Below are 26,419 nucleotides of genomic sequence, written 5' to 3' on the forward strand. Positions count from 1 at the left end.
TGATAATTGTAAACAAGTGTCACCATCATGCCAATGGTGTCCTTTGTTTTCCAGTCTTCTGTGAAAAGCATTTTCTGGCTTTGGGGAAATAATAACCTTGCATGGAAAACAGGTATGAGTTTGTGACTGCCTTGACAGATTCTGTCCGATCCATGCCAGCACGGAAAAATGGAGAATTTGAACTCAGTGTAGCAAGAAGTGAAATACCACTAAGCATTTAGCCCGGCATGCTAACGAGTTTGCCACCTTAATAATAATGATATGCAAACAGTTTTACTCACCACAATTATTTCTTGATTGTTGGGGTTAATTTCTGCAACAAAATAGGCCAAAGAATGGCCGCCAAGATTGGTACGTTGTCCCAAGGTCCAGAAGTGAATACCTACAAAGTACATTAACGAACAACATAAATGTGTGGCAGGGGTGGGTGGGCATTTTTATCGATCCCAGTGCTTATTCAACCAACCCTGAAAAAGATGAAAGGCAATGTTGACCTTGGTGGAATTTAAACTCCCACTCTAAATATGCTTTATATTATTTATGAGGAAAATGAAAATTATTATTATTAAGTTGGCAGAATCGTTAGCACGCTGGGTGAAATGCCTAGCGGTATTTCCTTTGCCGCTACGTTCTGAGTTCAAATTCCACCAAAGTCGACTTTGCCTTTCATCCTTTCAGGGTCAATAAATTAAGTACCAGTTGCGTACTGGGGTCAATCTAATCGACTAGTCCTCTCCTCCAAAATTCCATGCCTGGTGCCTTTAGTAGAAAGGATTATTATTGGTGAGCTGGCAGAATTGTTAGCAGGCCGAGCAAAATACTTAGTCTCCCTCTACAGTCTGAGTTCAAATACTGCCGAGGTTGACATCTTTCATCCTTTTGGGGTTGTTAAATACTAGTTGCGCACTGGGAGTTGATAATCCCAATCCAGTCTTGTACTGGGGTTATTCTCAGTCATCTAAGAATAATCCTATATAACTGCCCCCTACTGTGTGGTGTCCAAGGAGGATATTCAAACACATGTCATTAATTGCTTAGTCCAACATCATCTCTAATTAAGCAGACCCATGATGATCAGAAACATTCCACTTACGACCATCATGTCGTCTCATGCTTTGTGTACCTAGGACTGTATTACCTAATAAGTCCCTTTTTTTTATTGTCAATATGATATAAGTTGTGATTCAAAGTAAATAGCTGCTATTTTTAGCAGACGGCTGTCTTAAGGATGAATAAGGTAGGGATGGGGAACCCTTTTCAAGAAGTGAGCCACGTGAGACATGGATCATCTTCAGGTGGGCCACACTACTAAAAAAAAAAAAAAAAAAAAATACAAGGTCTTTTCGGTTGCATGCTATTTAGAAATTGCCATGGGCCACAGTTTGCCCAGAATTGAGTTAGGGTCTCAGAGTGAAAGACTTACCTTGGTGCTGTCCAACTATTTTGCCAGTCTCTACATCAACAAAATTACCTGGGCAAGGCACAACATACTGGAAATGGAAGAAATACAATATTAGACAGAGAGAGAATTATTTACTGATACTATTAACATTTAGACAAAGGTGACAATATGGCATTTTGTCCAGTGAGCTAACCATTCTGCTAGCTTGCCGCCTCAGTTAACTTAAAAGATATTGATTCCCACTTTTGGAGAAGGGGTTAAGTCGATTCCATTGACCCAAGTGTTCAACTGGTACTTATTTTATCAACCTTGGAAGAATGAAAGGCAAAGTCAACCTCGGCGGAATTTGAACTCAGAACGTACATTCTGTAGCTTGTTGACTTAGTTAACCAAAAGATACTGATGATGATGATGCTGAACTTAAAAGGAATAAACAAAGACATTTCAGGTGTTTGGAGTACAACAACTCTACAAATCTGAAGCGTTGTGATGTTCATGCCTTTTCCAAAGGCTGTTTTAAGTATATTGGTAGAATGGAAATAATGATTTAAAAAGAAAAAAGCAAAAGTGTTTTAGAGTTTTGTTTTTCAATTGGAAATTTCTATTCAAGCAGAAGGAACTGACTATTTCTAAGGAAGAACTCACCAAATTTTGGTGGTGTTAACTTACCTCTTTAATGAAAGATGAGAAATTTCTGGAACCAATGAAACAGATTCCCATACTCTGGAATAAGAGGAAAATATGGTTAAACGTAATATATGATGATGACATATATGTATGTGTGTGTGTATGTTTTGTAAACAAATGAAGTGGCAAAGGATTACCTCTTTCTTCCTTGCTATTTTTTCCAAGCCATGAGAACATGCTATCTCTCTGACCTCCTTCTTTGGCAGATTACCAATAGGAAAGAGAGATTTCTGCAAGGATTCCTGAGATATTTGTGACAAGAAAAATGTTTGGTCTTTCACAGAATCAACAGAACTTAATAATTTCACTCCTTAAAAAAAAATAATTAAAAAAAGATATTAATAATAATAAATAGAGGTAACTCGAATGTGGAATCTGAAAACAGAAACAATTCCTATCATAGTAGGCATATTAGGTATGATAAAAAAATATTCAGACAAATACAGAACAAAAACACCAGGACTTATAAGTATATATAAGATGCAGAAAATTGCACTACTAGTAGTGGTGGTAGTAGAAGATGCTAACATTTTCATCACAGACCTCTGCAAACCAATGCTGAATCCAGAGTCGTTTGAGGCTGGAACTGTCCATCATTTTAAACACCTAACCAAGATAATTCTACACAATATAGATTTATAAACAAAATCCCCACCCACAAAGAGATTTACAAGAAAATATAAAAATCTTACGGGGATCAGGTTGAGATCTTCTGAGATTTCCAGGGCCCCGACCAACACGTGCATAGTGACCAGTTGCTATGGCATCGGCGCCAAGTTTACCAAGAGCATGCTGCAAGAAGGCATCAAACTTGATATATTTGTTGCAAAGAATGTCTGGGTTGGGCGTTAATCCTCGCTGATAATCCTGTAGGAAAGTACTGAAGAAAGAAAAATATTTCATTTGTTGAAGAATATTTCAGAACTTAAAGATTTGCAGTTTGTGAAAGAATGCTAACCTAACATTGTCCTCAGAGAGATTCACCATGACACAAAATGCGACAAGGTTGGTCCCTTTGAATTACAGGCACAACTCATTTCTGCCAGCTGAGGGGACTGGAGCAATGTGAAATAAAGTGTCTTGCTCAAGGACACAACATGTCACCAGGAATCGAACTCACGACCTCCCGATCGTACCCTAACCACTTGGCCACATGGCTTTACCACTTCTCCAGGGTCTAGCTATACAGTTACCCTCAAACTCTCTCCTAAATCAAGAAACAGTAAAATATTTTTTTTCACCTGAAGACATTATTCCAATATTCTTTGACAAAATTCACTTGATGTAGAGGTATCTTCAGTTTATCACATGTGTACTGAGCATCTTCGAAGTCTGTTTCCGCTGCACAAAAACCATTCTCATCGGCTATGTCCCAGTTTCGCATGTACAGACCCAACACATTGTAACCTGGATGTCAAATAGAAAAGAAATTGAGAAACAAATTCTGTTAGATAAAAAAAAACAAAGTCGAGAGAGATTATAAAAGATCCGTTATTCCACTATATGCGACTTTACGTTTTTATTTCTGCAAGAACCGGCTTACGACATTGAACACGTGCCTCTCTTTAAAACAACCGATTTGTTACTGTGGCTGAAACGGTGAGATTTTATACAAAAAGGAAACTAATTAAGTGACCTTCATGCGTTTCCCAAGGGTCTTTAATTACAATAAAGTAAAAATATCGGCGGAGACGGACTATATGTAATCTGAACCTCCCCCACCCTTATTTATTAATTTTTTTTTTACGGAATCCCACGTTTTAGGCTATGGAGATTCCGATTCTGAAAAAAAATTGTTTGAAAAATTTCAATTCCCCCCCCCCCCCCAAGCAGGCTATTTACATGCTAAAAATAACAGCCAAATCTCACAAAACTAGTGTTAGGGTTAGGGGTTAGGGTTACGGTCAGGGTTAGGGTTAGGGTTAGGTTTACCCTGTGGATCTATATAAAAACCGGGGGGGGGGGGGGGAGGAATCGAAATTTTGAAATTGAGATTTTTGAAAATTTTTTTTCAGAATCGGAATCTCCATAGCCTAAAACGTGGGATTCCGTGAAAAAAAAAAAGTAAGTGGGGAAAGGTTCAGATTACATATAGTCCATCTGGACCAAAATATCTCTAACCCGCAATCATGAAAAGAAGTAAACAAAAAAGGGGGGGGGGGGATAATTAAGCTCACTGCCTCAAATTGAACAAGGCCCAGGGTATAGTGTAACGATGCTTCACCTGATTTTTTTTTATTATTAAAGATGCAATGAAATAGGAAGTTACGATAGATCCTATATCCATTGATTTGTCAGGACGTTGTTTAAAAGGTCCGTTGTGTTTAATTACGACAATTCAAGTTGTGAGTTCAAACCCTGCCGTGGCTAATTTTCAATGTCATCTTTCCGAGGTCGACAAAATAAGAAGTCACTAGTCAACTGTTGAGTCGATTTGATATATTTATTAATTATGTTTAAATGTGAAATACAATAAATAAAACAGCGAAGACTGGTTCCACTGGAAGTTTACCTTTACGTTCAAGGACAATTAAAAAAAAAATCTTCTTTCTTTACCTGTTTTACGAAGTAAAATAGCTGCGACAGCACTATCAACTCCTCCGGATATTCCACACACCACAGTTTTCCATCCATTGATCATGTCTGAGATAATTCTAACAAGAATTAACAGAGAGAATGAGAAACGAGAGAGTTAAGGGTACATCGCCGTATTATTTGGATCTAAACGTGAACGATTGTGTAATAATATTGCAAGTGTTTTATCTTCGTAAAGGCGACAGGAAGCATTAAATAACCTGAATTAGGCTTCAGATCTTAAATTATTAAATTATTATTATAATTATTATTGTCGTTGATTGAGGGTACTTTTTACTTTGACACCCACGAAGCAATATCAAAAACTTCTGCCTCAGGTTTTTAATATTTTCGCAGCCTCAACGAACTTATTTAAAATCTTGTTACTACATTAGGATTTTAAATATATCATTATTGTAAATTATTCAAGAGTGAAATAAAGCCTCCCCTTGAATTAGAAGGAAAAAAAAAATTAACGATTTCTTGCCGAAAACATAAGGACAGAAATAAAGGTGCGGAATAAATTTTAACCGGGAACTTAACCGGTGATGAAAATTAATCTGCTTAAATATAAGCACAAGAAGAGAAACTTTCTGGGATGGCTTGATTTATTTAATTAACATCAATAATTAACCGGTACTTATTTTATCAACCACACACACACAAAAAGAGCCAAAGTCGAAATCAGCTGGATTTGAACTCAGAACGTGAAGGCTTACCATAAAACATTGCAAGGCATTTTATCTAATACATCACATTACCCAACTAATGAAAATTCGTGGAAATTCCAAGTTTTATAAATATTCCAATTTATTATTTAATACGTAATGAGAATAAAACAGGGGAACCGACCAGGTCTACTGGATCAGAAATGACCTGGGGCTGAACAACAATAGCAATTTAACAGATGTCGTCTGCTATTGGCTGAAGCCATGCCAAGCATTCCGAACTTTGTTGAAACGAACGCAACGATTGGTTACTCCTTCTCCTTTCATTACTATCCTTGCTCTGTCTTTCTTGTTGTCGATGATTAGACATCAACATTTAACTGGTGTATATATACATACATGCCTACTAACCACATATATATATGTGTATTTATATAGTCACATAAATGCATTATTAAGCTAAACGAAAATGGATCAGCGATAGCCGTGCAAAAAATAAATAGCTTTTACCATTTATTTGTGTGTTGCACGTATAAAGTGGTGTTTATAGATTTATATATATATACACACCCACCCAAAACAGTTTTGGAATTGTTGCAATTATGTCATGTCGACTAAATGGACAGTATAATATTTCATATTAACTAAAAAAAAAACAAGCCGACAGACAACGATAAGGTGGGAAAGAAAAAGGAGAGAGAAAGCAGAGTTTGTGAAAGCCTCCAGCCATGAGTGGTTTAAAGAACCGAGAAATTGTGGAGGAAGATTTAGTTAAGTTACTGCAACATTTCATTCATACTTCACACCGAGCTAACAGCAAAGATGATGCTAAGGTAAAGACTATGTATATAAATATGCATGTTCTATTCTCTTTTCAACGATTCAGATATTTCCTCGGAGGAGGAAAGAGATGGTTTCGAAGATGCAAAGCTCCGCCGTTTGAATGTAGAAAACAAAAACAACGTCACATTCTAAACTTGAGAAAAGTCTTACATATTTTTACTCTTCCACTTATAATATTTGTTATATGCGCCCCATCTATCTATCTATCTATCTATCTATCTATCTATCTATCTATCTATTCATACATACATACATACATAATTGATATCTATTGTGTATGTATATAAAACCCATCTATAAATACATACGCTGGGTCGATTCACTTGACAGTCACTATTCTGTTTTGTGTATTTTCTATAATAGTGTCCACACCCAATATAACAAATATAGATATTGTACATGTGTTTATTTATATATATATATATATATATATATATTAATGTGTGCGTGCGTGTCTGTCTATCTGTTTAGACGTGTTTATTTGTGTGTATATATATATGTGTGTGTGTGTGAATTTGGTATAAGAGAAAGATGTTATCAAAGAAAATAGATGGAGTAGTTTTGTTTATGTTAAAAACCTGTTGTTAATGTGATGGTGTTGATTGAGTAAATCTACGACCAAAACCATACCAGCTATGACCATCACGTCTTTTTGTAAAGCTAGAATTTTATTGTCCAATGTTTTTTTTCCCCAAAACGAGTAGCTCCTCCCCCCATTGACTCGTGTTATATGTATATATGGTGTTGATGTGCAATATAAAGAAAGGCATTTGAAAACAAAGAAATATGGTTCTTTTTAAAAAGTAGATTCGTATCTTAGCGTGTTTTAGAATCTTTTACTCTTTCTTTTCATTGGACTGTGGCTATGCTGGTGCACTGCTCTGAAGGATTTAGTCGAACAAATCGACCCCAGTATTTATTTTTTAAAGCCAGATACTTTTTCTCTCTGTCTTTTTCGCCGAACCACTAATTTAAGAGGACGTGAACAAACCAGCACCGGTTACCAAGCGGTTGGGTACAAGCTCAGAGACAAAGAACCTGGAACCATGTGCTTGGTAAACAAACTTTTTACCACACAGCCATGCGTGCACCTGGATAACTGCCTTATCTACCATTCCGCTGTCCACTAGAATAGCTGGTCCCTCTATTGGGTTCACACGACGGAGACTGCCCTTTACCCCATTCATTCTTCACATTTTATAGTCTTGCCTAGTAACTCTTCCATGCTTCTTTCTTATCAGAATCACTAAGTGGAAGTATGCCATTATCTATCTCATTACTGATATGGTGTATCATTAATGCCTTTAATTATCATCATTATAATTAATTACTTATTACAATAATCATTGTTTGTTTTGAGTGTTTTGTGTCATCTCAGCTGATCTGCATGTGTATTTAATTGCATGTGTATCTGTATATATATATATGTGTATGTGTTTATATGTATAACAGTGCAACTTCCTGGTGTCGACAGCCAAGTTGTTGTTGTTGTTGTTTGTCTTGCATTTCATGGTGATTCTCTAATGTCCAACCATTAAAAATTCCTGTATTGATCCTTGTAAAGATTTCTGACAACTGTGGCTGTCATGTGCAAGTGAATGGTTGAATGACCCAATCCAAGCTTCTTTGCACCAGGGTTTGCAGGATGTCCTCAATAAGCTCTACAGATCTTCCAGGACGAGACTCGTTTTCTAGACTGTAGTTTCCAGCTTGGAATTTCTGGAACCACCGTTGACACTGGCTTACGCTTAATGTCCGATCCTCATATACTGCATTAATGTTCTTCACACTTTCTGTTGCGTTGTTGCCTTTAATGAACTCATAAAGCAAAATATGCTGAATATGTTCCTTTCACACTTCCATTATAGTTTTGAAAAAATAACTGTTAAAATCGAACTGCACTCTTCAAAACTTGCACTAAGAATATGTACAAGGTAAAATTACTACCTGCTTTTATAGCAAGTTAATGCAGGTAGTTTATCCTGCACCCCCCTCCAACTTTTAGTTCAAGCAATTGAAAAAACCGCATTATTTATGGGATGACCCAATGTATTTTCTGAATGAATGATAGGATGGTGTTGTCACTGCTATCCTAACAACCTCCTTGTTCTAAATAGTTCTTCATAAGCTGTAAATAACACACACTGATAAAACAGGATAGAAAACGAATTGCTTTCAATCAACACTCTTGTATGATTGTCTTTGTATGTGTGTGTGTGCTTCCTCTGTTTCAATCAACCACTCCTATATTTTATGGTGAAGTGGTTAGTGTCCGCAAAAATTGGGGAGGAAAATATCTATCTTAAATGTAAATGGATTTTTGAAGAAACCATTTAGGCTCATTTTATGCCAATTATGCTTGCTTGATTAGCATAACCTGAGATGGATGATGATGTGAGATAAAAGAGAAAGACAAAGAAAAAGGAGGAAGTGATGAGGGAACAGCAGATATATTTTGCTGAAAATCTAGAACAGTATTCAGTCTGTTGATAGTTTAGATCTATCAATGAATAATAGGACAGGTCAATAATTCTCTTGGTCGTTCATGTGTTTTTATCTGAGAAATTGTGAGTAACCAGCTTGAGACGTCACACCACAAAAACATGGCTGTGTCTTTTATGAGACGCCACATTCCAGCCTCAATTATGGCCTTGTGAATTGGAAGATCATTGGATAGACTGCCTGCTTTCGGATGGTAGAATTAATCTGCTAACTATCTTAACGTCATCACTACCTGCTCCTTGGTTGCCCTTAGTAGGGTCCAGTCTGTTGTAAGCGTTTAGGAAAGCTCTTTGCTCTTGATAAGACAGTCTTGGAGTTTCCTTTTTCCCCCCATCAATTTGGGGTGTTCTGCAGAAGATAAAGGGAGAGCCACGCTTCTTTTGTTAACTAAACCAAACAACAACAAAAAACAAACAAAAAAAAAAGGGTCTTCTTGACAAGTAGTGAACCCTGCATCTGCTGATCAACCACACAACTGATGTCATCCAATGCTGTTTTACATGAAAATCTTAACATTTAACTAATGTATTTATTATCTATCATCATCATCATCATCATCATTATTATCATTACTAAGGCGGCGAGCTGGCAGAATCGTTAGCACACCGGGCGAAATGCTTAGCGGTATTTCATCTACCGCTACGTTCTGAGTTCAAATTCCGCTGAGGTCGACTTTGCATGTCATCTTTTCAGGGTCGATAAATAAAGTATCAGTTGAAAACTGGGGTTGATGTAATCGACTATCCCCCTCCCCATATAAAATCCTTTATATTTTGGACACAAAGGCCCATCTTCATTTCTTTGACAGTATTCTTCTGAAGATAGGTTTTTGTGCACAAAATATAAAGATTTAAAAATAAATTTCTGTTGTGTGAGAAGCACTCCTTATTTCTCTTTTCATTCATTATTCTGCTACCGAATTCTTTATTTCAGTCATGTGACTAAAGGAAATTTTTTTTAGACTGAATTAATCTTGGTTCATTACTGTTAAGGGATGATAGATAATTATCTACCTCTGTGGGTACAGGGATGGCTGTGTGTGTGTGTGTGTGTGGTGGTGGTGGTGGTGGTGGGGATGCAGGCATGGCTGAGTGATAAGACATTTGCTTCCCGACCATATGGTTTTGGGTTCAATCCCACTCTGTGGTGCCTTGGTGTTTGAGAAACTTCTTACCACACAAGCCTGCTCCTATGTAAAAAAAAAAGGATCAAAACCCTAGCACTATAAATCATCGAATCTATCTGTCAATAAAAATGACAATAATAATGGCTTCTGACTTTGGCAAAGTTCAACAGTTTTGTTAGGGAAGAATTTGGTCAATTGAATTGAGTTGCAAATATTTTTATAAAACCCTGACAAAACAAAAAGTAAAGTGAAGTCCTGTATGATTTGAGCGAAGAATTTCAAGAGACAAAACTCAATCATTGCAACTCACCAAATCTGTTACACCCCTGACACTGCCATGCCTTCTCTCTGACCACTATAACAACAATAAGGTCGATAAAATAAGTACCAGTTGAGTACAGGGGTCAATGTAATCGACTATCCCCCCTCTCTCAAATTTCAGGCCTTGTGCCTATAGTAGAAAGGATTATTTACAGCACTTATGTGCTTTGAGATCCAATTCCAACCAAAAAAGAATCATTTCATATTCTTTCTAAAGTATAGAAATTCATTTGACGCCAACAATGTATACAGAAATGGGTGTGACTAAATGTGTGTGGTATATACATTGGAGACATATCATATGTCTGTATATACATGGATGTAGATGTCTACATGTAAATGTGTTCTCATTTTATGACCATTTTCGATGCTGGCTTTGATTTGAAATGACACACACAGAAGTCTCACAAGCTTCTCTGAAACAAGATACTGCAGCTGGTGCTGTTCTGCATTAGTGTATATATTATAAATGTTATACATCATTATATATATGTATATATGAAGGCACATGGCTCAGTGGTTAGAACATCAGGCTTACAATTGTGAGGTTGTGAGTTTGATTCCCAGACTGGGCTACTCATCTGTAGAAATGAGTTCCAATGTCACTGGTGCCAAGCCGTAACGGCCTTTCCCTTGGATGGCATCGGTGACATGTAGAGGGGAGTCAGGTACGTATGGGTGACTGCTGGTCGTCCACAAATAACCTTACTTAGACTTGTGCCTTGGAGAGGGACTTTCTAGGGGCAATCCCATGGTCAACCATAGCCGAAAGGGATTTTTTACATTTTTTTTCACTTTATATAAATGTGTGTATGTGTGCGCATGTGTATATGTGTGTGTTATGTGCTTGTTCTGTATAACACATCACCAGTTCCACTCTCTTCATTGTGTTACCAAATAAACCTAAAACTCTCAAGTGTGTAAATTCCAAGATCTGTCTCGTTGAATGTTTTTGTAAAGTTTTACCATTCTCTCAATCTCATATTTCAGGGTCTCCTCTACACGGACGACTGTGAAAGACTGTTTAATAAAGATTATGCCTATACTGTAAGTTTTCCAAAACTGTCAACCTATTTCTCACTAATTAATTGGGAGTCATTAAACAATAATTAATCCAAGCTCTGACAGTTCATCAAATTTCAGGCCTTGGATTTTCTTTTGCCTCATTTCTAGCAATACAATTCTGTTTGTTCTTGCTAGACATTTCATTTAATTCTGATTATGGGGATTAGAAATATTTTTTTGTTTGTTTCCTGCAAAAATATGATGCAAACATTGCATGTGTCAACTGTCTTGTCGAAGTATAAGTAGAGATCTAGGAGTGTAGTGGGTGCTTTTTACGTGCCACCGGCACAGGAGCCAGTCGGAGCGGGGCTGGAGGCTAGCATTGACCACGTTTGGATGGTGCTTTTTACGTACCACTGGCATGGGGAGCCAGTCGGGCGGCACTGGTATCGGCCACGACTACAATTTCCATTTTGATTTCAATTTGATTGAGATTCTGATTGTGATTTTAATTTTACTTCACTCAACAAGTCTGCTTTTTCTCCAACTTTATGATCCTTTTTTTTTTCAGGTGATCCCCAACTTGAATGGAGAGTTGTGTTGCCATTACCCTTACAAGGTGTTCGTGTTGGAATATGAGAAGCAGATGGTCAGCAATAAAGAATTGTCCAATGGCCAAGACTCAGATGTGTAAGTTTTGCATCACTCTCAACAACAACATCTCTTTCTAAACGTACAGATTCATGGAATGTAGAAGCAAATAAGAAGCACTAAGTGCATGCGTGTCATCACGATTGCTTTTTTAATGTCCGCTTTTACATGCTTGCATGAAGTGGGCAAAGTATATTTGAGGTAGATTTTCTAGGGCTGGGTGCCCCTCCTGTTGCTAACCTTCATTTGATTTACCCCTCCTGTTGCTAACCTTCATTTGATTTACTTTCAGGAAGCAGATATTTCTGAAGTTGTTTCAGGGTTTTCTCTCTTGTAGTACACAGATGCTGATGGCACCCAAATAGCTTGAAATGCATTCAGGGTTTACAAACAGATGTAGAAGTTTCCTCGAATAGGCTTTGGCATTTCTGGGTCTTGTCTCTATAACTTTAGAAATTATAATTGTTGTTGTTGTTGTTGCAGATATGAGAACTTATTGGATATCGGGAAGCTGAAACAGTTCTTTTGGGCGGCACGATCAGCCAGATGTCGAGGTCGCTTTGTGGTGCCAGTCATTCTTTTTGAAGGCAAAGTACGTTTCCTTTCTTTCCTTTTTTCATCTTCTTTCTCCTCCTTTCTCCTTTCACACTCTTACCAATCTACCTCTACCTCCTCTCTCTAATTAACCCCTCTCTCTCTAACTATGATCCCATTCTCTCTAACCATCATCACTTTCTCTCTCTCTAACTACCCCTCTCTCTCTCCATCATCCCTCTCTCTCTCCATCATTCCTCTCTCTCTTTAAACACTCCCTAGCCACTCTCTCTCTCTCTCTTTCTCTCTCTCATTACCCCCTCTTGTCTTGCCATCTATCTACACACTAATTAGCATTAAAAATATTTATTTTATTGTATTTTACATATATTTTTCTTTATTTTTTTGTGTTTTAATTTAGATTATTTCTTATATTGTTTTTTTCTGCATTGAAGAGGCTTTTAGTTTTCTTTGTGTGTGTGTGTGTGTGTGTGTTTTAGAGGGAGAGGGAAGGATTGTGTGACTGTATGTGTGTTTTAGAGGGAGAGGGAAGGATTGTGTGACTGTATGTGTGTTTTAGAGGGAGAGGGAAGGATTGTGTGACTGTATGTGTGTAAGAGAGAAAGTGAATGTGACTGTGCCACTGTGTATGTGAGAGAGAGTGAGAAACTACGACTCCATTTGTCAGGCTTCCATGCAGTTTTCACCTACCCAAACTCACTGCATCGTTTCAGTCAACCTGAAGCTACAACAAAAGATGCCAGCATCCCCCTCCCACTACTACTATTAGGATAACAATGGTTACCATGACTACTTTATTGTGTCATTTGTGTTAACGACAGCTGTGTAAATTATAACACCCTTCAATTCTACTCTCACTCTTTCTCTCTATGGTTTTAGCAAATCTGTCGATCCGGTACCCTATCCACTGGGATGGAAATGTTTGGAAGAGTCGGAATCGACTTCTTCTTGAGTAAGTATTTTCACTGATTTCTTTGGAACAAAACAAAAACAATTGCAGCATGGTGTTTATAAGCCATTAAAGAACACACAAAAAGCCATTAGATTCACTTCAACATTTAAATTCAATTTGTGTCAAAATATTTTTGTCACTTTGAAACTGCGACCTGTTCACTGACAAAACTTGGTGCTGCTGCACGAGATGCAGTGAACAGGTCGCAGTTCCAAAGATTTAAATGTTGAAGTGAATCTAACGGTTTTTGTGTGTTTTTAAATGGCTTATAAATACCTTCCATGCTGCAATTGTTTTTGTTTCAGCACATGATCTCCGATCGGGTCACTTTCTATGCAAGTGATGATGATAATTCTCCTTCTGTTCCTCACAGTTTTTTTTTTTTTTTGTCTATTTCCACTTTCTAGGTTCAGATTCTTCAGCCACAGCTTCTAACATATCAAATTTGGAACAAGGCAAAGATGGACAGAGGTGAGTTTTGCTGTTATTTCTTTCCCCATCTCACTTCACCTTTCTCAAATACCTAGTAAAGGCAGAACAGGTAGGAAGTGAGAGGACGCAGTACATCTGTTGCTCTAAGGAGTTTGCTGTTCTGTCTGTAGTGAGTTTCCCCTCCACCACTGTCGCCTATTTATCCATCTTGATATGTTTCTTTCTCAACACAGTGAGTGGCCCAGCCATGACAAAATCCGAGGACATGACATCAAGCTGCTGAAATATCTCAAAATAAATTATATCTGTGATCTAATGGTGGAGAAGAAGAAAGTGAAATACTACATGCGGTAAGGCACACACCCTACTACTTCACATTGACACCACCACCACCACCTGCTTCTTCTTCTTCTTCTTCCCCCCTCCTCCACCTCCTGAGAGATTTGTAGCATGTGCAGATTTGTATGTGCAATATCTGGGCCTTGTGCATGGTTTTGTACCTCTGGGCCTTGTAGAAGCAACTGGGCGAGGGGGGGGGGGTTCCTACGTAATTGACTTACCTCCTCCCCCAAAGCATAAATTAACATGAAATTCCTATGGAGGATTTTAATTTAGCTCACTTAAAAAACACACCTGGACAGTCTCAGGTGGGTTGGTATCAAAAGATTTAAAGGCCTGACTGCACCAATTCTTCCTACCCCTAAATAGGACGATCCTCCATTTATTAATCAAACATCAATTCTCCTACAATCGCTTTATTTCTTTCTGGTTTTTACCTTTCAGGGTGGCCTCTTCCGAGAAAGTTGACAAGGAAAGTCGCTATTCTGATTTCTGTCTTTTGTCTCTTCCTTATCCTGGTAAGTAAAGCTGCTTCTTCTTCTTTTTCTTTTTCATCATCATCATCATCATCATCTTCTTGATGATGTTGATGTCACTGTTTCTGTTGTTGGATTTGTTTGCTGTGACTGCTATTTGTGTTGTTAATTGTTGTTTAACCCCAGGCCAATCCTGATGGAGTAGACACCTATGATCAGAAAAGTTCCAACCCTGACCATGCTGTCTCTATTATTCTTAAGACATAGTGTGATAACAGGATCACATTCCTCAATTATTCCTAACAGGGTATGATTTGAGAGAGATTCAGCTGCTATTTCTAGCAGCTTAGCTCAAACGACTACTAAGAGCCCTCTCTTATTGGTTTGTGTTGCAGCAGCAGCAGCAATAGCTGTAGTTGTTGTTGTTGTTATTGTTCTTCTTACAATTGTTCTTCTTGTGGACCAAAATGGTTGGCTGCTCACCAAATGGTCAAAAGTTTAAATCTTACCACTGCCACCACCACTATCATCATCACCACTACCACTGTTGCCACCACTACTACTGCCACTAACACCTCCACCCCACCCCACCCCACCACCATCACCACACTACCTTATGCTTTGCCTTGCTCAGTGGCACCATAATAAATGTTGTAGTAGCATGGTCGGTAGTCTAGTCACTTCAAGATCACTGAAGCCATTCTATTTCATGACGAAAAAATTCTTTGATAATTTCAGGCTGTGAATTTTTTAAGGAATGGAAGGAACACGCTTATTGTGGACAGGAAGTGAAATATGACTGGAACCAAGTAAGTAAAGCTCTGTGTGCGTGTGTATATATATATAAGTCAGTAAATAGTGGGGTTGTGTTAACCGCACGTGGAGAAATAATAGGAAAATGAAAAAAAAGGCAGAATGCTAAACTGGAAGCATATTTTAATAAAGATTTCTAAACGGTTTTCATTGCGAAAACAAATTATCAAGAAGGAGAATGAAAATGTCTTTTACAAAGAAGTACAAAATGAAGAAAATAATATATAAAAAAATATAATATATAAAAAAATAAATATACCAATACATTATATTGTCTTTGAGCTTTTGAAGTTCAATAGTAGTTCATGTATATACTGGTAGGAAAAATAAGGATGCATGAGAGTTGAGAGTTTTGTTAGGTTTAAAAAATGGGTTAAAAGCTTGTGTTAAGCAGGAAATGTGGTGTCAAAACATGAAGTGTGTGTAAGGGGAGACAAATGTTTTTAGTTGGAGTTATAACCGGTTAGAAATCTTTATTAAAATATGCTTCCAGTTTAGCATTCTGCCTTTTTTTTCATTTTCCTATTATTTCTCCACGTGCGGTTAACACAACCCCACTATTTACTGACTTATATATATATATATATATATATATATATATATATATATATATATATATATACACACACAATTTTTCAAGTAAGGGAAAACAATGCCTCCTTGATATATTTGTCTAAGCCATGCAAGCATGGAAAAGAAACAGACGTTTTCTAGTGACCATGTTACAAATTACACTACAGAATATCTTCCTCTACGTCCATCTTCTTAAACAATATCTTATATTAAATTGTTTCTGCTGTTATAACCGTATTATACACCATCACCACAATATAATCTATCAGTCACTTAGTGCTGGCAGGATAGGTTATTATACTAATATCTAACATCTTAGTTTGATGTTTGTATTGAGAAATAATCCTATGATTCAAAGTATATATGTGTATATATATAGTACAATGTTGGTCTAATTGTTGTCTCCTCACTATGTAACTCTAATCCTGTTTTCATGCATTTATTTTACCTTTCCCCGATTTTGTTTCTAACTTTAGCCCTCCATTGACGCTGCTTTAGATATTCCAAACGAACTCTATTCTTTAACTGATGTTCACTGGGAGTTCTATAAGGTATGTCACACTTGTCTGGATTTTACATTTCTTAGGGAAGGGGACTGGCCTGTCTTGAGTTATAAAAAATCTTATGTCTTGGACTGTAAGTCTACCTCAGGTGATAGCCTGCCACCTGAGGTAAGCTTATTATTTTGGATAGTGAGTGCAATGCTAACATTTTGGGTGGTGGATCTGTCCTTGTGTGACTTTAGCAATGTCTGCACTCTGTTTGAAAGTATTTAAATCTGGTTCCATAATATCCTGACTTTACTACAATATCAATGTTTTAATTTCCACACACAATATCAGGTCAAATCCCTTGTCAAACAGGTCTAACTCTTGAATAAATCTTGTTCTTCAAAAATCTTGTTCTTTCATCCCATTCTATTGTTTTCATTCAGTCTTTCTTCTCTGCATTCTTCATTTCTAGAGCAGAACAAAAAGAAAGCATTAAACAATAAAAAATAACAACTAAAAAGAAAGAAAAAAAATGGATGTGTCATTTGGCCTTTTATATATATATATATATATATATATATATATATGTAGAAATTATTTAAGAGAACAACTTGATTTTCTCCTTACAGGACTGGGATCTACTTTTGTTGACCAAGAACTATTTTAAACTGCTCATATCACTTATAAGAGAAGGTTTGTAAAACTATTTTTACTTCCCATTCTTTTCCTCCTTCATCTCCTTCACTCTTACTCCCCCTCTTTCTCTATCCCTGTTTTTCTATAATAACCTCACAGCCTCTCTCCACTGGGTCTCATTTCTTAATCCTTTACATCTAATCCACCTCCTCCTCCCCCTCCTTATTTTACTTTCTTTATCTTTTGTAGGGTCTTCAGGAATCTTGGTCCATTGTATCTCTGGATGGGATCGAACCCCTCTCTATATTTCCTTACTTCGTCTTTCATTGTGGGCTGATGGTGCCATACATCAGTCCCTTAAGCCAGAAGAGATTCTCTACCTCACCATAGCATATGACTGGTATCTGTTTGGGTGAGTAATGTTTTTTTTTTTTTTTTGTCACAATTCAGCCCTCAAATCAGTGTAATGTAGGGACTAGGATTTACCAAACTACTCTAGTTCTGTTGGGGGTCATAATCATGTTCAAAGTTGTCCCTTGCTTACAGACAAAGACCAGACTGTCCTTCAGACAAATTCACTCCAGAAATTATGGCTCAGTCTATTGAAATTGTCTCCCTTTTTGACGGAATTATTTCCCCCTTTTTCTCAACAATTTTCTCCTCCCCACAATTTCAGGCATTGTACCTTTAGTAGAAAGGATTATTATTATTATTATTATTATTATTATTATTATATTAACGTATATATCCTCTTTGTCTTTCGTTGTAGGCACTGTTTACCTGACAGGATCGATAAAGGAGAAGAGGTATGGAATTACCAATTTTAATTCTTTTATTGAATATTTGTTGAACACGTATGATTCGATGTATTGTTATACTAAATGGTTTCTTGAAGTATTGGCACTGCTTACCTCCAGTTGACACCTTTCACTTGCATCAGCTTCTTCATTTAGTTAAATGGCGGCTTTGGATTTTATTGCCTGGAATATAGCAGATGTGAATCTAGAAATCCAGTTTGGTGTGTGTATGTGTATATATATATATATATATATATATATATATATATAAAATGTATTAATGAGGGTAGAAATTGATATTAATCAATTAAAACCAGTGGTCCAGCATATTAAAAATCCGAAGATTAAAATTATATTTTAATAATTTTAAATATAATTTGTATGTTATATATATATATATATATATATATATATATATATATATATATACACACACACACACACACACTTTGAATTAAAAAGTAATAACTGATGTTAGTTGTTGATGAATATTTCTGCATTTTCTACTTAATTTAAATTTTATTCCTGATAAACTCTTGTTTATCTTTATTATTGCCTGTACCCAATAAGCATAATATGCTTGCATATGTATACCCAGGGTTAACATCGGTAATAATACCGGTAGTAAAACGGGCATTTTTATCCCTCAGACAGTTATTCCAACCTCTAACTCTACTAACCTTTATATATATATATATATATATATATATATATGTATATATATATATATATATATATATATATATATATATATATATATATTGTTGCTAAGTGCCCTTCTTATACATGTAGCTCCAAGTCAAGTGTTTTTTATTGTTTAACGAAAACTGAAGTTAATCAACAATTTGAATTGAATTCATAACTTGTTGAAGCCTATATTTTGATTTTTAAATTTCAGATTTTTCGATTTTGCTTCCATTTTTTGAAATTTATAACTTCTGATGATTTCTCTGTTTATTCTGGGTAAGTAACATTTTCTGCTTCAGTCAGACAAATATCTCTTGTACTCTCTTTTACTGGTTTAGTACAACTGGTCGTGCCCATGCTGGGGCATTGTTATTCTCCTCTTCAGTAAGATACCTGTTCCTCTTCCTCTATCACAGTTCCTTATTCCTCTAGTCTATACCTCAATCAGTATAAGGGTCTTATTTTGTGGTTATTTGCTGACCTCACTGATGCTGGTGCCATGTATAAAGCATCCAGTATACTCTATTAAGTGGTTGGCATTAGGAAGGGCATTCACTTGTACAAACCATGCTGAAGCAGACATAGAACCTGGTGGAACCCTCTGGTACATTAGTTCTTGTCAAACCATCCAACCTGGACCAGCATGGATAAAAAGAACATATTTACATGCCTGAACCCCTTCCTCTCTTCCTTCCCTAAATAATATACTGCCAGATGGTCTAAATCTCCAGGATGTATCATAACTTTAGAGCAGTGTTTCTCAACCTTTTTACCCTTATGTAACCCTTAAAATAAATTACATGTCTCAAGGAACCCCTACATAAAAAGAATCATATACCATATCTTTCTCATATTCTTTTCATCATAGTTCACTTGGTAAATATCATATATATATCTGGTTGTGATATCTTTTTGATAACATAATAGGTTAGCTAGGATGATGTTTATATTACAAGATTACAATAACCAAGAATATGTTGTGCCTGTATAGTAATATTACGATCATGAAATTACCATTAGCTTATCTCAGTCTTTCTCGCGGAACCCCGGTTGAGAAACGCTGCTTTAGAGATTAACACCGCAAATGTTTTTTTTTCTCTTCCAATTTCAGTGGAAGTAAACGGAAAAGTAACAATACATCGAGGCCATCGTCTCAAGCATTTCCTGAAGATATGAAGGCTGACTTTTTGGATTCGGTGTTTCATAATAACGAAGGGAATGCAGAGAAGGAACCGGAGAAAGAACTAGAGAAGGAATTGGTTGTAGAAATATCTGAATTTCCACAGGAAAACAAGAATGAAAATAGTGCAGGTAATGCCATCTCACCTCCACTACCTTGTGGAATTATGATTAGGAAATATATTTTATATTCTTTTACTAGCTTTGATAATTGGACTGGGGTGATGCTGGAGCCTTGCATTTAAAGATTTTAGTTAGTTATATCAACCCCTGAACTTCGTTTCCCTGTATACATGTAGGTCTCTCTCCATGGGATACAAGGAATGCTTGTTGTGGATGTGACCCAGTGAAAATGCCGCTTAGTACAGACTTGGTCTTCTGATGTGGGGTTAGTATTCTTGTGGCTTGAAGACAACAATAGAGAGCAAATCAAAGCCACCTGACCCAAGTAAGGACAGCCCCTCAATCTCAGAACGATAATGTCCTCTGGTCAAAGACCTTCCAAATAGGAGACTGAAAGGGGAAGACAAAGAACCACATGCAAACAAGAACTGGAGGTAGAAACGAAAAAGATAAAGATTGAACTGGAAGATGTTGGAAATAGTTTGACATGATAAGAAGACTTCAACGGTATATATTTTGATGGCTTATGTTGCAAAGGGAAGCTGAAAGATGAGGAAGGGATTTATTTTAGGCAAAGTCAACAGGGAAGTGAAGGGTCATAACCAGAACGGAACCAAATTCTACAAGATATTTTTATTCAATATACCCACAAATATATATGTATATATGTGTGCTATTATTTTTAACTTTATCTGGCAGAATCATTAGCATGCTGGACAAAATGCTTAGTTGGCATTTCGTCTTCATGTTCTGAGTTCAAATTCCATTGAGGTTGACTTTGCCTTTCATCTTTTCTGGTTTGATAAAATAAGTACCAGTTATGTACTGGGGTCGATGTCAACAACTAGCCCCTTCCCTCAAACTTTCAGGCTCTGTGCCTATAGTAGAAAAGATTATTTATAACTTTATATGTGCTTTGAGATCCTGTTCCCAAAAAGAATTATTTCATATTCCCTAAAGTTTATAAAGTCTTATGATGTCAATTATAAATATATATATATATATCTTTAATTGACGGGCTTCTCCACTGTTCCAGTCTACCAAATTTCAAGGCTCTGATTGACTCTCCATCTCTACGGCAACAGAACATATTTGTCAAAGTTGTGACACAGTGAGATTGGTTGTGAATCAAATCTCTTAACCACATGACTGTGACTGTCAGTTCCACAAATATCTTTGTTATAGTCATTTCAAACTTTGTAGCTCCAACCAACCCAGGACAAGAAACCCAGAAAGGAAAAGGTGGAGAGAGGGAGGGAGAGAGAGAATAGGATTGAAATAATAATGCATTTTAAACAAACTATTTGATTAACCATTTTGAATAAATCTAAATGTTGTCTACCATCAGGTAATAAAGAGAATGGCGAAGTGACAGTAACAGATTCCAATTTGCTCCCTGGTTCATATTCTTCATCTTCCATGTCTACAAGTCCATCTGGAGCTCAGATCTTCCTTTCAGAGGAGTAAGTAGCGTTTATTCTTGACATAATCCTCTGTCAACAGTGACACACCCTCTAGAATACACATCAAACAGTCTTATGGAGTGTTGCTTAGCTCCAGTATGGGCCTGGTTTAGTAAGCAGGGACCTAGGATTAAAAACCAATTTGGTATAACTATCCCCATTTATGTTTCATCAGGTGTCTTGGGGGAAATTTCGAACCTGGGTTCTCATTCCTAAGGTATTTTGCCCGTGAGCATATGGCATAGTGGTTAAGAGCGCGGGCTACTAACCCCAAGATTCCAAGTTCGATTCCAGGTAGTGACCTGAATAATAATAATAATAATAATAATAACAACAACATTGAAAAATACCTTAGGAATGAGAATCCAGGTTTGAAATTTCCCCAAGACACCTGATAAAGGCTGGAGGGTAAAATATAAATGTTGCTGTTAAGAACGCGGGCTAGGAATCCCAAGATTCCGAGTTCGATTCCAAACAGTGACCTGAACACTAATAATAATAATAATAATAATAACAGTGAAAAATACCTTAGGAATGAGAACCGAGGTTTGAAATATCCCCAAGACACCTGATGAAGGCTGGAGGGTATATCAGCCGAAACATTGTGTTAACAACAAACAAGATGAGGACAAATATCCGTCAAATGTAAATAATGTAAATAATGTTTCTAAATATATTCTCATAGACTGAGGTGTCTGCTTTCTTTTCATTAGTACCCAGAGTGCCGCGTACATTCATCATAAGGTGCCTAATACTACCGATAACACTGCTACTGCCACGAGTACCTCTTTGACAGCTGAAAAACTACATTGCCAACAACTACAGCGAAAGCTCGCTCAGTGTGGTCTCAGTTCTTTGGGTTCAGGAGATTCCGGTTCATCAATGAGTGCCGCCAGGAACATCGACATCGCAAACGAGAAAACTGCTCCACCCGCCTCTTCTCCCAATCACCTGGGCTCCGTGAAACATTACACACCTGGATGGTTTTCTTCACCTGCACATTCAGCGCATATATCATCTCCTGCAACTCTAACGCATTCTCTGTAAGTGCACCGTGACACGTCGTTGCTATCATCATCATCATCATCATCATCATCACCGCCATCACCACCATCAACATCAGCACCATCATCATCACCATCACCACCACCGCCTTCACCAGCACCACCACCACCATCACCACCACCATCATCATCACCGTCACCACCACCACCTTCACCAGCACCACCACCACCACCATCACCATCACCACCACCACCACCACCACCACCATCACCACCACCACCATCACCATCACCATCACCACCACCACCACCATCACCACCACCTTCACCAGCACCACCACCATCACCACCACCATCATCATCACCAGCACCACCACCACCTTCACCAGCACCACCACCATCACCACCACCACCATCACCACCAGCACCACCACCACCTTCACCAGCACCACCACCATCACCACCACCATCATCATCACCAGCACCACCACCACCTTCACCAGCACCACCACCACCTTCACCACCATCACCACCACCATCAGCACCACCACCATCATCATCGCCACCACCACCACCACCACCATCACCACCACCATCACCACCACCACCTTCACCACCACCACCACCATCAGCACCACCACCACCACCATCACCACCACCACCATCACCACCACCACCACCATCACCACCACCACCACCACCACCACCACCATCACCACCACATACAAAGACTGGATACAGATGATAATGATGATCTCTGTATTCCTTTTTATTAATCAATTAATTAATTAATTAATTTATTTATTTTCTCTTTGGTTTGATTTCAGATCTGAAGAGAACGTCCCCTCTCGGTCCAGCCGGTTGGCCTGTGTCCGAAATATGTTCTTCCATGCCTACAGCATCGCAGAGTCTTCCAGTGCGGCCAACCCCTCCTCCATGTTAGATTCACTCACCGAGGGCTTCAGGTGGGGTTCTGTAAAATCTGACGACATGTGATGCGGCGGCGGCAGCAGCAGGAGTGTCCGGTGGGGCTGGGATGGTTGGTGGGGGGTGAAGACGAGGAGCAGGGACAAGCATAAGAATTACGGTACCTCACACACCCCCTACAACTCTCTCACTCCCCTCCACCCACCTAGGCCTGCATCTACATCGCTCTGTAAATAACTATCCACCCACCCACCCAACTACCCATTAATTTACATTTCTTTGCATCATCAACAACAACAACAACAGCAGCAACATTAAGCTGTTAGGGGTGGATGCAGTAAATAAATAACAACAGTCAAATACCCGGGTATCAAACATAGTCAACCACATCTTCCTCTACATATCATAGAAATCGTTTTTGTAATTAAGACAGTGGAATGGTAGAAGTGGTAGACTCCTGGACTTTATTCCTTTCTAGATTTAGTTACTGCCTCCATCTCAGTTCTGAGTTCATATCCCATCACAGGCAACTTAGCCTTTCTTTCTTTCCTTCTCCTCCTCCACCCTCATCATCATTTAACCATTTGGCGTTTAAACCAGCCATATTGGGCCCAAATATTCTTACTGTTTTATGTTCAAACTGGCCAGATATGACCTCTCACACCTACCCTGCAATGTTATTCTAAAAATCATACAATCACATTATTGAAGTCTCAAAATTGTGCTGTTTTAACTCAAAACGATATGAATTACATTTGACAGAATAATTTGAATGCTAAAGGTCCAATATACGTTTTTCATGCTGGCATGGGTTGGCATAAATTTTTGTCTTTCAACAATGATGACAAGCAAATCTCTGACTTTTGAACATGTAGACGTTGCTGTTGTTGTTACTACAGTCCTAAACCTGCCCTGCCCCACCCTTACATTGTGGTTATCCTCATACTATTATGGCCCTTTCTTACCACCATCCATATCCAGAATATAGTGGGGTCACCATCAAATGCCTTCATCTTTGGCCCTCATTGCTTCAAGTAAATTCTGCCTTGACACATCACTCTCTCTATAATCACCCCATTGTCCCACTACATTCATTCTATTCCATCCTAACATTCCTTAATTCCATTGTCCCTTTTCATTCCATTCCATCACCCTCCTCCATTCTATTGCATTCATTTCATCTCATCGTCCCTTAACCCTATTGTATCCTTTCATTCCATTCCATCTCCCCCCTTGTCCAACTACATTCATTCCACCTCATCTTTTCATCCCTATTCCCACTGTGCCCCCTCTCATTCCATTCCATCACTCCTTGTCCTATTGTGTTCATCTCATCACCCCATTTGTCCTTTGTAACCATCCCACCACCCATTGTCCTATTGTGTCCGTCCCATCATCCCTTGTCCTATTATCTCCATCCCATCACCCCTTGTCCTGTTGTATCCATTCCATCACCCCCTTGCCTTATTGTGTCCATCTCATTCTATCTGTCCATCCATTCATTCAGCCCTCTCACATCCTGCTCCCATCATCTCCCACCCTTAATAAACTGCCCTTGTTTGCTCATTTATTTATTTACAATATTTTCCCTTACCCAAACAAACTCAAGGTTTTACTCAACCTTTCCAAGACCCCCCCCCCTTCCTTCTGCCCACTGCTATAACTTGGGCTGCCACCACCTTTTGGGGGGAACAAGGCTACTATTGCAGGGAGGGTACACTATCTTTTATTTATTATTACTATAACTGGGTTTGTGCCCAGAAGAACAATCACCCCTGTGGCCCTACCCATGCTACACCACTGCTTGTCCCCCCCTCTGCATAATCAACCATCTTTTTCTCCATTGTGTTCCCTTCTCTTTCTCTCTCCCCTATATTTATTGTTTGCCTTGGTTTGTCTCCTCGCCCCCACGCCCTGTAATAATAATAATAATAATAATAATAATGATAGTAATGAAAGAGGAGGAGGAGGCAGAAGAAAAACAAAGAAACAAAAATGTTATATCGATGGAGTCTGGGACCATGGAACCAAGGAACCATTTTTATGTCATCCATAAACATTGTATTAAATAATGCCTTGAATAAAATAAAATTGAAATAAAAAAAAAGAAAAAGAAATTATTATTATGAAACTGTTAAATAATGTCTGTTTATTTTTGAAATTGGTTTGTGGGTGAGTCGAGTGGGAGGAATAAAAAATGTCCCTGTCATCCACTCCAATATTTACAGTTTTATTTTTTTCATCTTTTACTTGTTTCAGTCATTGGACTGTGGCCATGCTGGGGCACCGCACTGAAGGGTTTTAGTCAAATGAATTGGCCGTATTACTTATTTTTTTTTTTTAATGTCTTATACTTATTCTCTCGTTCTCTTTTGCTGCACTGCTAAGTAATGGGGATGTAAACAAACCAACACTGGTTGACAAGCAGTGGTAGGGAACAAACATGCACACATACACACACACACATTATATATAGGTGCAGGTGTGGCTGTGTGGTAAGAAGCTTGCTTCCCAACCACATGGTTCCAGGATCTATCCTACAGTGTGACACCTTAGGCGAGTGTTTTCTACTATAGCCTCAGCCTGAGCAGATCTATGATCAAAAACATCCCACATGTTACCATTCTATCTCAGTTTTGAGACACGCCCTCTTTTAATACAGTACAGTGTGATTTGAGGAAAATCTGGCTGCTATTTCTAGTGGGTTGCCTCGTTGCCAGTTAAACTGTTTTTGCTGTAATAGTCAAGGTTGTATAGACTTCCTATTAGCTGAAACAAGTGAATGACTGCAGGAGAACACATAAAGGATGTGAGGAGATGTTCTCAGGCTGTAGACAATGGTGTGTATGTGTGGTCATTGTAATGGGAACGTTAACAATGTTGGTATTGTTAACCTTCTGGCTTTCTGGCTTTGTAAGAAATCGTTCTTTCAAAATCCTGTGTCAGAATTAGATGACTGTAGTTCTAGGCATTGTGATGATCTTCTTACCACCACCACCACCAGTACCATCAACACCAGCAGCAGCAGCACCACCACCACTCCCGTCACCAGCATTACTACAAACACAACCACTACCACAACTAGCAACACAAACCACCACCACCACCACTACTACTGCTGCTACTACTGTGGCCATGAAGGATTTTAATCAATGACTACTACTACTACTACTACTACTACTACTACTATGTT

The 26,419-nt window shown here is 38.0% G+C and overlaps 2 protein-coding genes across 3 annotated transcripts in view; one reads left to right on the plus strand and one right to left on the minus strand.

Moving 5' to 3' along the window:
• LOC106871205 (mitochondrial tRNA-specific 2-thiouridylase 1) overlaps nt 1-5,536 on the minus strand; it is a 6,490-nt gene extending 954 nt beyond the window's left edge. The window contains exons 1-8 of one of the 2 annotated variants that reach the window (XM_014917552.3): nt 5,383-5,536; nt 4,646-4,743; nt 3,331-3,496; nt 2,782-2,969; nt 2,227-2,399; nt 2,072-2,125; nt 1,424-1,490; nt 282-382 (exon numbers count right to left, since the gene is read on the minus strand). In XM_014917552.3, the coding sequence (XP_014773038.1) occupies nt 282-382; nt 1,424-1,490; nt 2,072-2,125; nt 2,227-2,399; nt 2,782-2,969; nt 3,331-3,496; nt 4,646-4,730 (834 nt within the window). In that variant the 5' untranslated portion in view covers nt 4,731-4,743; nt 5,383-5,536. Of the gene's footprint in view, nt 1-281; nt 383-1,423; nt 1,491-2,071; nt 2,126-2,226; nt 2,400-2,781; nt 2,970-3,330; nt 3,497-4,645; nt 5,350-5,382 lie in introns of those variants that run through there. The other variant, XM_089340562.1, reaches the window with a different exon arrangement.
• A 132-nt stretch (nt 5,537-5,668) lies between these two features.
• Nucleotides 5,669-25,365, plus strand: LOC106871204 (phosphatidylinositol-3,5-bisphosphate 3-phosphatase MTMR14). Its single transcript, XM_014917551.3, has 18 exons — nt 5,669-6,164; nt 11,114-11,170; nt 11,700-11,818; nt 12,263-12,371; nt 13,214-13,286; nt 13,694-13,757; nt 13,952-14,068; nt 14,502-14,575; nt 15,272-15,342; nt 16,396-16,470; nt 17,040-17,103; nt 17,296-17,458; nt 17,816-17,852; nt 18,742-18,806; nt 19,642-19,841; nt 21,181-21,295; nt 22,009-22,338; nt 23,127-25,365. The coding sequence occupies exons 1-18, from the start codon at nt 6,060-6,062 to the stop codon at nt 23,293-23,295; spliced, it is 2,007 nt and encodes a 668-aa protein (XP_014773037.1). The 5' UTR covers nt 5,669-6,059; the 3' UTR covers nt 23,296-25,365.
• Nucleotides 25,366-26,419: the final 1,054 nt, after the last annotated feature.

This window comes from Octopus bimaculoides, chromosome 23 (assembly GCF_046866305.1).
Source record: "Octopus bimaculoides isolate indiv1 chromosome 23, ASM4686630v1, whole genome shotgun sequence".
Classification (NCBI taxonomy): domain Eukaryota; kingdom Metazoa; phylum Mollusca; class Cephalopoda; order Octopoda; family Octopodidae; genus Octopus; species Octopus bimaculoides.

Excerpts from the sequence above, each read along its gene's own strand:
- LOC106871204 (XM_014917551.3), top strand. The coding sequence starts at position 6,060 with ATGAGTGGTTTAAAGAACCGAGAAATTGTGGAGGAAGATTTAGTTAAG. Across the intron at positions 16,471-17,039 it reads TTCACTGGGAGTTCTATAAG|GACTGGGATCTACTTTTGTT; the intron begins GTATGTCACACT and ends TTCTCCTTACAG. Across the intron at positions 21,296-22,008 it reads CAGATCTTCCTTTCAGAGGA|TACCCAGAGTGCCGCGTACA; the intron begins GTAAGTAGCGTT and ends TCTTTTCATTAG.